The sequence below is a fragment of the Nelumbo nucifera genome, chromosome 4 (assembly GCF_055504915.1).
Source record: "Nelumbo nucifera cultivar China Antique chromosome 4, China Antique-T2T, whole genome shotgun sequence".
Taxonomy (NCBI): Eukaryota; Viridiplantae; Streptophyta; class Magnoliopsida; order Proteales; family Nelumbonaceae; genus Nelumbo; species Nelumbo nucifera.
The window spans coordinates 87052907-87066115 of NC_142652.1; the positions used below are offsets into that span (position 1 = coordinate 87052907).

The window sequence follows — 13209 nt, forward strand, 5'->3', positions numbered from 1 at the left end:
CGAGCTACCTAGTTGTCAAGAGGTTACACTTATTTGACATGAGATGCCAGGTGTCATATTTTCACTGGAGGGCCAAATCCGCCCTCATCAATCGTCATGTGTAAAAACGTGATCAGAATTTGATTAGTATTGAAGCTTTCTATCAGAACTAGGGAGGTTATTTTTCATGAGTATATTGAAGAAAGCGATGGATTTGAAGGATAAAACGAATCGTCATTTATGCCTGTAAATTGTATCTTTCCATCCATTTCAAGTGCTTTTGTATTTTTTTTTTTTAAATATGGGAGAATGGAGTTAGACCGGCCATTGTTTCTCTCCTGCTTATGAAACCTTGAAGCTAAAAGGATCATTTTGTAATTTCAGTCCCTTTGTTATCAGAATTTGGAAAGATGACTGATGGGAGACAATTATACATTTTTATATAGGTCATGGGAGGTTTTTACTTTTTATTAGAGATTTATACAATTGTCAGAGAAATCTTAAGGGAGGATTTTATATTTTACCCAATAAAAAAACTAAATAAAAATGAGAGTATCGATACACATTTATAGGCATCTTTGGTTATTTGGCATATTAGTATTTTAACTCATGGTTTTCAAAAGATGGACCGGAAAACTGATCACCGGTTACTTGATTTATTCCGCTTTACTTTAAAATCATTTTTAAGCTAAAAATTATTGATTTGGTCAATGAACCGTTGACTTGAATAGTTGAACTGTTAATTCGGACAATAGTTTTTGATTATTTTTTTGTTTTTTTAATTTTTTCTGTCAAAATGGGCCATCAGTTTGGATCGGACAGTTGAACCACTCGACCTGACAACTGAACCCCCAAATGACTCCCTAATCCAGTTTTAAAAACCTTATTTTAATCCTTGATTTTTTTTCTCAAATTGCATGAAACTACTTCGTTATTCTTCTAGCACTCTTATCCTGTTTTATCAAATAAAGCCCCTTGTTTTTGGCACCACTAAATCATGGAGGCTAGCGGTGGCATTCAGAGAGAAATAAGTGAGGTGGTTGCTGCTGTTTTTGCCAAGGATCAGGATGAACAATCTGTACTAGCCTATTAGGCCAGGCTTTTTTCCTATTCCTCTTCTTCGGTGTGATGCATATTCAAACATGCTCTTACAGGTTTATTCAACACAATTTCAGATCTTATTCTCAATAGACTATTAGCATGTTCACAATTTGTGATGGGATAGATCATGACCAAAGCAAAGTTAGTACCTCACGAGTTCTACTCGGGTAAACGGCCGGTTCTGATAAAAAATTAAAAAATAATTAAAATAAAAAATGATCAAAACCGCTGTTGAATGGGTCAACAATTCGATTCCGGTCAATAGATTTTTAATTGATTTAATGATTTTTTATTAGGGACCGAGTGTAGAATAAAACAGAACCGATTGACTGAACGATTCTTGGGCCAAACAGTCTGATCATCCGGGTCAACGACAGTTTGAAAACCATGTGTCAAAAAACCAGGATCCTTTTACTAGGTACCCAGTTCAGTAATCTGATCTGATCCATTGCTCATGTTGAGACAAATGACTTACTGAGTTCACATTGCAACACTCCCTTGTGATTCCCAATGAATGACGAAAATGTTGGAGATAAAAATAGGGACAAATTCCTTAAAAGTTTAGGAAATTGACTAATTATACCTTATTGTTTATATAATATTTAAAGTACCGTTACGTTTATTAACAATTGACCAACCCTTATCGTTAGTGTCGTTAATGTTCCGTTACAATCCGTATACATGTGACATCATGTGGCTTATAATTTTTTTTCCTTATTCCGAGTAAAGAAAGGTCTGAGCGACATTAAGAAAAAAGGGGAAAAATAAAAGAAAGGTTTGCATATTTTCTAAAATAAGGATAACAGAAACAGAAAGAGGGGGGGAGGGGGGGGACGGATACGGAGAGGTTTCTGGGTGTTTTTGGTGTGAACGAAAGATGGGTTTTCTCTCTTCCCTTCTTGGTGTTCTCGCTTTCTTTGCATTCTCAGGCTTTATTAGACATGTTTCGAGCTCAGAGCACTCATGGAGATGAAAGCGGCTCTCAACCCAGAAAACAAGTTTCTTTCCTCGGACTGACGAAGGTGAACCGTGCAATGGTTGTTTTGAAGGTGTTGCATGCAACTAACAAGGAAAAGTGGCCAAATTTTCGTTGGTCGACAGACCTTCCTGATGATCAAATAGACACCTTCATCAACGACCCCAAATACAATTTCAGGTACAGAAAAGATGTACTAATCATACCATATACCAACAATGTCTTCAAACTGTGGAAAGTAGGATTCAGAAAATGCAGCTAGGCGGGACGTTTGCCGCCGCAGCTCCTCCTTCCGGCCATGAAAATGGGGTAATCATCTGTATCATCTATGGCAAGCTCTGATGCACATGGGGTAAGTACTACACAGAATGGGGCACGTATTGGTGGCAGCAACATAGCTATAGCAATATGAATTGTCCCATGGCCGAGCTGATATTCAGAGCAATCAATCCTGGTGACTATCTTCTCGCATTTGAATTCAATGGCGACCATAGAAGTTTTTTTGATAGCCGACGACTAGAACGGGGCTGTTCTGGTCTCCAGTTTAAGAAGAGTGTGCTCTCTGATACTATTACAATCGATTGTGAATGCATGGTACTGACTGGTGGTTATTATCCCAGTTTCATCTTTCATGTGCCAACAGGAGAGTCCATCTGAAATGAATGCAGACTAACAGAACCAAATTCGTCCTCTGGATCACGTACCATACAATTCACACACTATTGGATTTCGAGATAAGTGTTATGCCTTAAGTTTGCAGGGAACACAAAAGGTTATGAGTTCAGCTCCAGGCCTAGAGTTACAGACATGGGTGCAAAAAGTGCCATTCCCTCCACATGGTCAATGGGTTTTAGAGAGTAATTAATTGAATGTAAAGGGGAAATCCTGCTGGGTTACATTTGTTTCTGTGGAACTGATGGACGTGGTGGATGATGTGGAAGTTTTCAAGCTTGATTTTTCTGAGCTATCTTGGATAAGATGGAAAGCCTGGGTGACCACACATTGCTCTTGGGGTACACTTATTGCTTACCAGTCTCTACAAGTGCACTGGGTTGCAGGAAAAAAAACTGCACCTACTATAACCAATGTGGCCACCCTAGTTGGTGGGTCTTTGATATGAAATTTTGTAGTATCTCTCCTGATTGGAATTCTAATGCCGACTCCCTGGATTTTGAAATTGATTATAAGAAGTTTGATACAAGGGGAGGACTTGGAAAGAGAAAGTTCTAGTGTAATGGATTCATATTCCCTTTTGTAGCTCAATCTGATCTCTGTACCTTCATTCTCTCTTTGTGTATGTATGTGTTGTGTGTATTGTTGTCTCCATCAAATAAGCAGAAATTTGGAACAAGATAATTACAATAATAATTGAGAAACAAAGCATATCAATTAAACCATGGGATCCTCAAATGGTTTTAAATGGTAGAAAATTGGATTTAAATATCTAGATTCTAAGAGGAAGAAAGAACAGAGGAAAAGCGATGGAAACATAGTTGACCGGACTGGATGGGAGCAGAGACTAGACTAGGACTGGGTGGTGGGTTTTGGAACGATGAGCCACCACCATACAACTGAGGGTCCTCCCTTACCCATTACAGTGACCCAATGATCAATGGGCAGACAGACTCTACTGTGAGAATGACAATGAAGGTGTCTGTAGAAACTTCAAATTATGGAACCTAATGTGGTGACAATGAAGTTTTCGTAATCAAGCACGCCCAAAAACTCGGTGCGGTGAAGGTGAAGTTTCAAGTGCACTAGATAAGCCAGTGCGGTGACGATTATGTTTCAAGCACGCTCAAGAACCCAATGCAGTGACGGTGAGGTTTCTGTAATCAAGCGCGCCTGAGAACCCAATGTGGTGACGGTTGAAGTTCCTGTAATTAAGTACGCCCGAGATCCCAGTGCAGTGACAATGGGAGAATGCCAAGCAAATTAAATTTTTCATCACTTGGGTAGTTCGGTTTTATTTTAAAAATTTACAGGACAGTGGAAAGGATAAATTCGATTATAAGAAAACTTAAGGGTATTTTGAAATAATATATATAGAGTTAATCAGTTTCCTAAAGCATAAGGATATTTTAAGAAATTTGCCCAATGAAATAAAAGAATGGCACTAAAGTAATTAAAGAGGGAATGAATAATACCCTTTACATGGTCACACGACTCACACCCAGAATATCAGTACTCGTCTTCCCCATTTTTTTATTTGAAATCGAGATGATTAAAAAGCTCTACACCTGGATGTTGCAACGCAACACCTCTCGAAATGTTCGATTCATCCAATGTCAATTCTTTCTTGTTCGGCTCCCATTTAAAACACAGGAGTTGGGTCATTTCATTGGAAAACACAAGGCATCTTTTCAGCGGAAGCACAAAATTCTGTTCGCCCTCATTTGCGGTCCTTTCTCTGTACTGTAGGTGAAGCAGCAAAGGGGCATCTCCCCAAGGTATTCCACAATATATAATCTCCAGAGGAAACCTGTAGCACCCAAATCATAGCAGGTAAATATGGTGGAAACCTCCTAGAACACACATCACATGCACAGGCAATAAAAAAGGAGGAAAACAACATAACTATCCCGACTTACAACCCATGAATCCTGTTTTCACATTTCCCCTCTACCAAGGGCCAATATCTTCTGTTAAACTGAGTCATCAACCCTTTGATAAATGGCCATAGGCATAGCTTTTCAGCCTCCTAGCTTATGGGATCCAGGAATGAACTATAGACAACTAGATATTTGATTATCGGCATGCATTGTAGAGATATAAAAAGGGGATCCAGAAGTATTCAGCATAGCCCAGCCAGTAGCTACTCACTCGATCCTAACTTGTACACCGGTTTACAAATAAATGGCCTAGAACAATTTCATATTGTTCTCCACCAAAGCATCATGTATAATACAGGGTCAGCTTCCAATTTCATGGCACTGAGGTGAAAGGATTGCTTCGAGTAAGCTGAGCTTTCCTATTTATATTCCCACTAATATATTTCCCAAAATCAGTAAAACCAGTAGAAATTATATAGGTCCAGCAATGACAATTATACATGCTAAAAAAGGAAGTTCATACTTGCTTTACAAAAAGTATAAAAAACTTATATGTGCTGCTTATAACCATCCGCCAATAGAAATGTAATGCAATTTGAGTTTATCTGTACATATCTTCAATGATGGTCCAGTAATGTCAAATGAGACCAATAACTACGTCAGTGATACAGAGTGATCTTTTGCAAGTTGAAGACTTCAAGGCTCTAAAAGGACAAAGAAAAGGCTAAAAGGGCATGTGGTGCAGCCGTGCAGGTAAGCAAAAGCATTCTGGTGGTAAGAGTATAGTTGACAAAAGTTGTGGTATTAAAGGGAGCAGAACCAAAGGAACAAGATCCATTTAGGCTGCATTTGACATTCCTTATTTTAATGACTAATCTCCTTTTTGCTGTTAATAAAATGCCCTTATGAACACTTGAGTTTTTAATTGCAAAAAGGAGGTAAGTCCTTGAAATAAGGAATGCCAAATGCAGCCTTAACCTGCCCCATAGTTGGGGTTAGGTCAATGATGATGGCTATTCATGTAATTATGTAAATGGGCAACATTGCCTGCATCATTACATTTTTTATCAGCAACAACAAAAGATCAATTTATTAAGTATAGAAAGAAATAATGCATATGTTACAATGTATATAGGATGTGTCTTGAGACACCCTTTTTATGTAGGCTAGGCCCCATCCTGCCTACCTCTTACAAGTTTCTTCCTTCTAGGATATAATCATACAAATTCCCTATACATTTGGTCCCTATTTGCACCCTACCTAGCTAGTGCATTTGCTAAGCCATTTCACGTGCCCAGGGGGGGTTTCTGTAATATTTCGACCATAATTTCTATCCCATCCATTTTTTTCTTAATTTCACCCAGGAATGAATCCCTCATAAGAAAAGTTGGTATGTTGTATTCTGAAGAACTTGGTAGAATGGGATTTTGTGACTATCTATTGTCCTTGTTGAAGAACTCAAGAGCACTTGTGTAATCATACTTTTATGTAATCTTTTTATTTAGACAATAAACATTCGAAGAAACAAATAAGAAGCATACTAGCACTAAAAGCTTTTGTTTCAGTTAAGTTGAGCCTACCAGAGTTGAGAACTCCACTGGTGCTTTGACAGCTGGATAAATGCTAACCTGCACACCGTACATAAAATTTGGAGTTGTAATAAAAACCATGAAGTTAGAAGTATCGACTCATGATTATGAGCAAGTATTAGGTCTTTTGCACGTCCAGGCAAACCGAAAACTAAGCCATATAAGTCAGCAAGGAATCCTATTATCCAAATATAAAAAAGGCCAAAGTACTCAATAAGGGTCAGAAGTGCATTTGAACCAAAGAGACTGTTCAAAGAATCATATGATATAATTCCCCTCACCCCTCCTAGGTCATCAACAGGTTTTAAGGCTTTGTGGGTTTAGAGTTGAACCAACCCAGCTTTCCCTACATGCAACAGGTTGAACATTCTGACCGTCTTGGTCAATAATGGTTTAAAAACATTGGTTTCGGTAATACTTTATAAACAAAGCAAGTTACATAAATGATCAAAGGTGGCATAACAAAGCTTTAAGAACCAATTGGAATGGAATTTGAGAAAACTATAACAGTCAAAATGTACTTGGCTTACCGTTTTTGGATCAATTGTCATTCCTGAAAGTGTTGCTCCCACAATCCTAAAGGACACCTGTAAATAATGAAGTAACAATCATACCAGGGCATTAGATGATTGTAAAGCCAAAACTTTCTTGTGATCATGATTGAATTAACTGTTAATTTAATATAATGAGCTCAATTAAATGCTGCTGCAATTTTACAGGTTCAATATATGTTGCCCCAAATGATTTATCAACATAAAATAGGCAAAGATACTGATATTAATATCACTTGTGAGCTTAACATGTGCTCACTCCAATATGCCATTTTACCAAATACTTATCAGTTTCTCACTAATACAGTTGATAAAGCAACAGAGTGTGATTGTTGTCATAAAATGAATATACGGTTCGCTAATAAAAATAAAAATAAAAAGAATATATGGCGCCGATTGGTTGGTCTTCCCTAAAACCTCTGAAAATAGTAACATTCAACTAGTCGTATGATGCCATTGATCATAACTCTTTTTTTATCAGTGAAAATGATTTTATTAATAAAAAGATATGAACATTAATACAGAGATTGGATACCCTCAGCTACCCCAATGTCCAAAAACATTCCACCTAAGATTTGCTTTACAGTCTTACAACAGAGCCCAAAAACAATGTTCCCTATTAGCCCCTTGCTTTGCTAGCTGGTCCACAAACCCATTTGCTGCTCTTGGAGTCCACTGAAATAGAACCTGCATATCCTTTGTAAAGTGATTAATTTTCTTAATCACATTTCTGAATACCCATGGAGCCTTTCCATCCTGCTTTAGCCAGCTTATAACCACTTTGGAGTCGCCTTCTACAACCAGCTTCCTTACACCTATTTCCGAGGCTATTTGTATACCGAAAACCAGAGCTTTTAGTTCAGCTGTAATGGAGTCTCACCACCCAATAGGGTCGGAAAACAGCCCCACTACATTCCCCATGTCATCTCTAATGACCCCACCAATTCCAGCCATGCCCGGGTTGCCAAAACTGCTCCCATCAAAGTTTCATTTGAGGAATCCAGATTCAGGAGGATTCCAACTTGTTACTACCTTCTTTTTAGCAGATGACAAGGATGCTATAGTCCTCCAGTTCCTGATTATATCATCCACAGTAAAATCTGAGAATGACTCCATCGATTTTACCCATGAAGTCACTTTTAACATAATCCCTTCTATCAGTAATTCCTTGCACCTTTTCTTTCCTTCAAAAATCCTCAGATTTCTTTCCTCCCATAACATCCAAAGTACTGCTGCCCGTGTGCATCTCCACAAGGTTTTTCCTCTTCTTTTTGGCCACCTGAAAGTAGAGGCTTCAAACAATCTCCCCAAGCTCACCGGGGTATCCCACCTGCATCCAAAGAGAGAAAAGAACCACTCCCAAATGCTGCTAGCTACAGGACAGGAAACAAAAATACGAAGATCAGTTTCACCATTAGACTCACACAAACAGCACCAATTAAGTGAAAGGCACCAACCAGGCCTCTTCCTCTGCATCAGATCACAGGTGTTAATTGCACCATGGTAAACTTCCCAACAGAAAGCACCCACTTTAAGGGGAATAGGGCGACACCAGACTTCACGGATTGGAAATTGGACCCCAGGTTGAAAAGTCAAGGTTTTGAAGGACACACAACTGAACTCACTAAGGGGGTTAGGAATCCAGATTCTAGTGTCTTGCTTAGTAGGTTCAATACAAATCCCGTCAAGCATCTGAATAATAGCAGACACCAAATCCAACTCCGAGTCACGCACATTTCTGGCGGAGACCCAGGTTCCAAGCAAAACCAGATTGTGAGGGAGAGGGGGACAGGAAATCAGCAACCGGTTTGCCCTTAAAGCGGGACAGGGCATAAACTGAAGGGAATAAAGTCTTTAAAGAAGAGTCACCCACCCAAACATCTTCCCATAATTTGACTTTGTTACCTGAGTTGAGATCAAACCTGACATGATTGAGGAACAAAGAGAGGAGTTTGTGAATTGCTTTCCACGGTGAAGCACTGGAAACCCTGTAAGACACTCCAGCGTCCCAACCATTTTCAAAAAGCCCATGAATACTAGTCACAATTTTGTGCCACAATATGTTTGTTTCTTGTGGGTACCTCCATACCCACTTTCCTAGTAGAGCCTCGTTCTTTTCCTTCAACCTTCCTAACCCCAATCCTCCAAATTCTTTCCTTCTAGTTAGAAGATCCCATCTTACTAAATGATCTTTCTTCTTCTCGCCAGGTTCCCACAAAAAGTCCCTCATTATTCTCTCTAATTTCTTTCTCACAACTTGAGGCAAGCTGAACACCGAGAGGTAGTAAACTGGAAGGTTTGCTAGGGTAGACTTGATAAGAGTAATCCTTCCCCCCAGAGAAATATAATTCCTCTTCCACACCACTGAGTTTCTTTTCAAACCTCTCCACAACTGGATTCCAAAAACCTATGCTTTTGGGATTTGCACCAAGGGGGAGCCCTAAATACTTGAGTGGCAACTCACTGCATAAACATCCTAGTTCCTCGGCCCAAACATTAATCTCTTCTAGTGCTAAATTGATCCCTGCCACCTGGCTCTTGTGAAGATTTACTCTTAGATTTGTCACTTTTTCAAAGAGTTTTACCAACATTCTTAGGTTTCTTGCCCCTAACTCCTCACCAGCCTCACAGAAAATAATGATGTCATCCACAAATTGTTTTTTTTATCAATAACAGAAAGTTTTATTAGATTATAAAAATTGTGAAACTTTGAGTACAAGAGAGGGGAGGTAAAATATCTTAACTCCCCCACAACAGAGAACAAGAAGGAAAGCTAAAAAGTGGCCCAAAGCAAAGAATCCTTAAGCACCCCTTGCTTGGCTAACCCATCAGCCATGGAATTAGCACTTCTCTTCACCCAACTGTACTTCACCTCAATATCCCTACTCAGCCATTTACATTTTTTATTTTCATTTCTGTAGCTCCACAAACCATTGTTGTCTTCCTTCAACCACCTAATTACCACCTCCGAGTCCCCTTTAATGATCAAGCACTGAATGTTTGATTCTCTTGCTCTTTTGATTCCTTCCAAAGCTGCTAAAATCTCTGCCCTAAGAGAGTCACCCTCACTAATAGGGCCAGAGAACATAGCAAAAATAATCCCAGCCTCATTTCTGAAACCTCCCCCAATCCCAGAAGGCACGGGATTCCTTAAACTACAACCAACAAAATTCAGTTTCATGAATCCTGAAGGAGGGGGCGACCAAGAAGGTCTAGAGGTCCTTTTGCACTAAGCCGAGGTAGCAACTTCTTTCCACTTTCTCAAAAGATCAGCCATGGAGAACTCTAAATAAAGCTCCAAAAATTTCGGCCAATGGCTGACCCTTAAGTGTATCAATTCAGTTAAATTCTCCATAGATCTTTCCTTGTCTGAAAAAAGTCTAGAGTTCCTCTCTTCCCATACGGACCAGCACACAGCTGCTCTAATGCTTCTCCACATGATCTTCCCTCTTTTCTTAGGCCATCTAGAGAACGAGGGAGAGTACAAGCTTTGCAAACTCACGGGGGGATTCCAAGTGCATCCAAACAAGGATGAAGCCCATTCCCAAATAGTCTTAGTAACTAAACAAGTAACCATAAGGCGGTAAGCCGTTTCCCCATTAGCTTTACAAAGAACACACCTATTGGGAAGTAAGTAAGAATTAGGTCTCTTTCTTTGAAGCAAGTCGGTTGTGTTTATTCTTTCCAGGAAAGTTTCCCAGCAAAAACTACCAACCCGAGGAAGAATGGGTTTACTTTAAATCTCATTAACAAGGAAGAAAAGGCCAGAGAGAGCAAGAGGATGGACCAAGGTCTCAAAAAACGACGCACAGGAGAAGGAACCATTGGAGGATGGGGTCCAAATTCTGGAGTCATCCTTACTCGGGTCCAAGAAAACATTTTCAAGGGTGGCCAGTAGAGATGACAAGCAACCCAAATCCGTATCCCTTACTGTTCTCCTCAACCCTAGATTCCATCCAAAATCAGAAGGAACTAAGAAAGAAGAAATGGGTTCATTCTTCAGGTCTGACAACGCATATAAGGAGGGAAATTGGACAATCAAGATGAGTCCCCAACCCAAGGCTGCTCCCAGAATTTTACGAGATTACCAAAGTTCAGATCATACCTTATCCAAGGGGAGAAAACCGAAAGCAAATCATGAATGGCTTTCCAAGGAGAAGCAGCTGTAGTCCTTGCCAAGATTCCTGGATCCCAGTCATTGTCTTCCAGCCCATGTATACTAGCCACAATCTTCGTCCAGAGTTTGTCCCTTTCCATTGGAAACCTCCATAACCATTTCCCCAACAATGCCATGTTTCTTTTCCTGATATTCCCAATCCCAAGCCCTCCCAACTGCTTGCTTCTAGTTACCACCTCCCAACTCACCCTATGGTCTTTCTTCTCCTCTCCTGGTTCCCACAAGAAATCCTTCATTAACTTTTCCACTCTACTTGAGACCTTTGCGGAAATCTTAAACACCGACAGAAAGTAAACAGGAAGGTTAGCTAGGGTAGACCTAATTAAAGTGATTCTCCCCCCTAGAGAAAGATAATTTTTCCTCCATGAGGCAAGCCTTTTCTCAAGTCTTTCTAGAACTGGGTTCCAGAAGTTGTCCTTCATGGGATTATCTCCTAAGGGGAGACCCAAATAAGTCAATGGCCAATCCGAAATTGCACACCCTAATAACCCCACATATTCACTTACCTCTCTCTCCTCCAAATTCACTCCCACCAAATAGCTCTTATCAAAGTTCACTTTTAGATTGGACATCTACTCAAATAATTGTATGGCCAATTTCAGGTTCCCTATCCAATTTATGTCCCCACCTTCACAAAAAAGAATTGTCATCTACGAACTGTAAGTGTGTTAGTGGTACTTGACCCCTTCCTATTCTCCACCCTTTTACTAAGTTCCTCGCATCAGCTCTATGAATCAGTCTGCCCAAAACATCTACAACCAAAGTGAATAGGAAGGGGGAGAGTGGGTCTCCTTGTCTTATTCCCCTCGAGGCAGGAAAGAAATCCCTTACAACTCCATTCACCAAGATTGAATAGTGGCAACTCTTAACACAACCCCAAATCCATTTACACCATCTGTTTCCAAACCCAAAACTCCTCATCACCTCCACCAGGAAAGACCAATCAACTAGGTCATAGGCCTTCTCTAAATCTAGTTTGCAGACCACACCCTTCTTCTTGGACTTCTTGAAACTTTCCAAACTCTCATTTGCAATCAAGATTTGAACAATGATCTGCCTCCCCTTCAAAAACGCTCCTTGATTGGGTGCAATAATAGAAGGAAGAACTTTCTTTATTCTTAGAGACAGCACTTTTTGCAATTATCTTATACAGACCATGCACCAAACTGATAGGTCTAAAATCCTTAGGGTGTGAAGCCTCTTTCTTCTTCGGGATCAAAGCAATAAAAGTGGAGTTTAAGCCCCGATTGATAATTCCCCTCCTATGAAATTCCTCAAAGACCCGCATAATATCCTACTTCACAATATTCCAGCAATCCTGATAAAAAGCCATTGTGAATCCATCTGAGCCTGGAGCTTTTGTCCTATCCATCATAAACACTGCCTCCTTAATCTCCTCTATATCAAAAACCTTCTCTAACCACTCCTTATCCGCTACACTTAGAGTAGGCCAATCTAGCCCTTCCAACCAAACCCTCACATTTACCGGCCTTCTGAAAATAGATTTAAAATGATTTACAAAGGCCTCTACCATTTCTGCTTGGTGGGGAATTACTTCACCTTCGACTTCCAATTTTGAAATGAAGTTCTTCCTTCTTCTGCTATTTTCCAAAGAATGGAAAAACCTCGTGTTTCTGTCTCCCTCCTTTAACCATTTGCACCTAGATTTCTATCTCCAACTTATTTCCTCTTGGAGCAAAAGGTCTTCCATCTGCCTCCTCACACTCCACCTCAACTCTCTATCTTCCTCTCCAAAGGGGCACCTTCCTTCAAATCCAAGTCCTCTAATTGTTCCAGCAAAGTCTGCTTTCTCTCCTCCAATCTTCCAAACTCCAGCCAATTCCACTCCTTTATCTTGGATTTTAGAAATTGAAGCTTCTTGTGGAATTTCATACCCTCCCACTCTACTAATAGATTACATTGCTCCCACCGGTCTCTGATTTTCTCAATGAATCCCGGATGAGCCAGCCACATGTTCTCAAACCTAAAGGGGTAGGTCCATCTCCTCTTAATTCCTCCTTACACATCACTATGGGCCAGTGGTCTGAGGTAAGTCTAGGGAGTGCCCTAGAAGTTAGATTCCTCCAATGCTCTTCCCAATCTGTTGAAAACAGGAATCTATCTAGCTTGGAGCAAAACGGCCTAGATTGTAGGTTGGACCAAGTGAAATTGTGATTTAGAAGAGGGATTTCTTTAAGCTCAAAGGTGTCCACAAACTGATTGAAATTCCTCATGCTTGTAGTCACCCTCTGACTCAGATTATTAGTTTCCTCTTTGAACCTCA

General features: G+C 40.0%; 1 protein-coding gene across 3 annotated transcripts in view; it reads right to left on the minus strand.

The window, feature by feature from the left end:
* Positions 1-4154: 4154 nt before the first annotated feature.
* Positions 4155-13209, minus strand: part of LOC104613108 (AP-5 complex subunit mu) — a 29387-nt gene continuing 20332 nt past the window's right edge. For 2 of the 3 annotated variants that reach the window (XR_016085797.1, XM_010280809.3), the window contains 3 exons: positions 6728-6784; positions 6189-6236; positions 4155-4538 (listed from right to left, as the gene is read on the minus strand). Coding sequence is in view for 1 of the 3 variants with exons in the window: in XM_010280809.3 (XP_010279111.1) it covers positions 4449-4538; positions 6189-6236; positions 6728-6784 (195 nt within the window). In the remaining 2 variants the exon portion in view is untranslated. Of the gene's footprint in view, positions 4539-6188; positions 6237-6727; positions 6785-13209 lie in introns of those variants that run through there. The other variant, XR_737889.3, reaches the window with a different exon arrangement.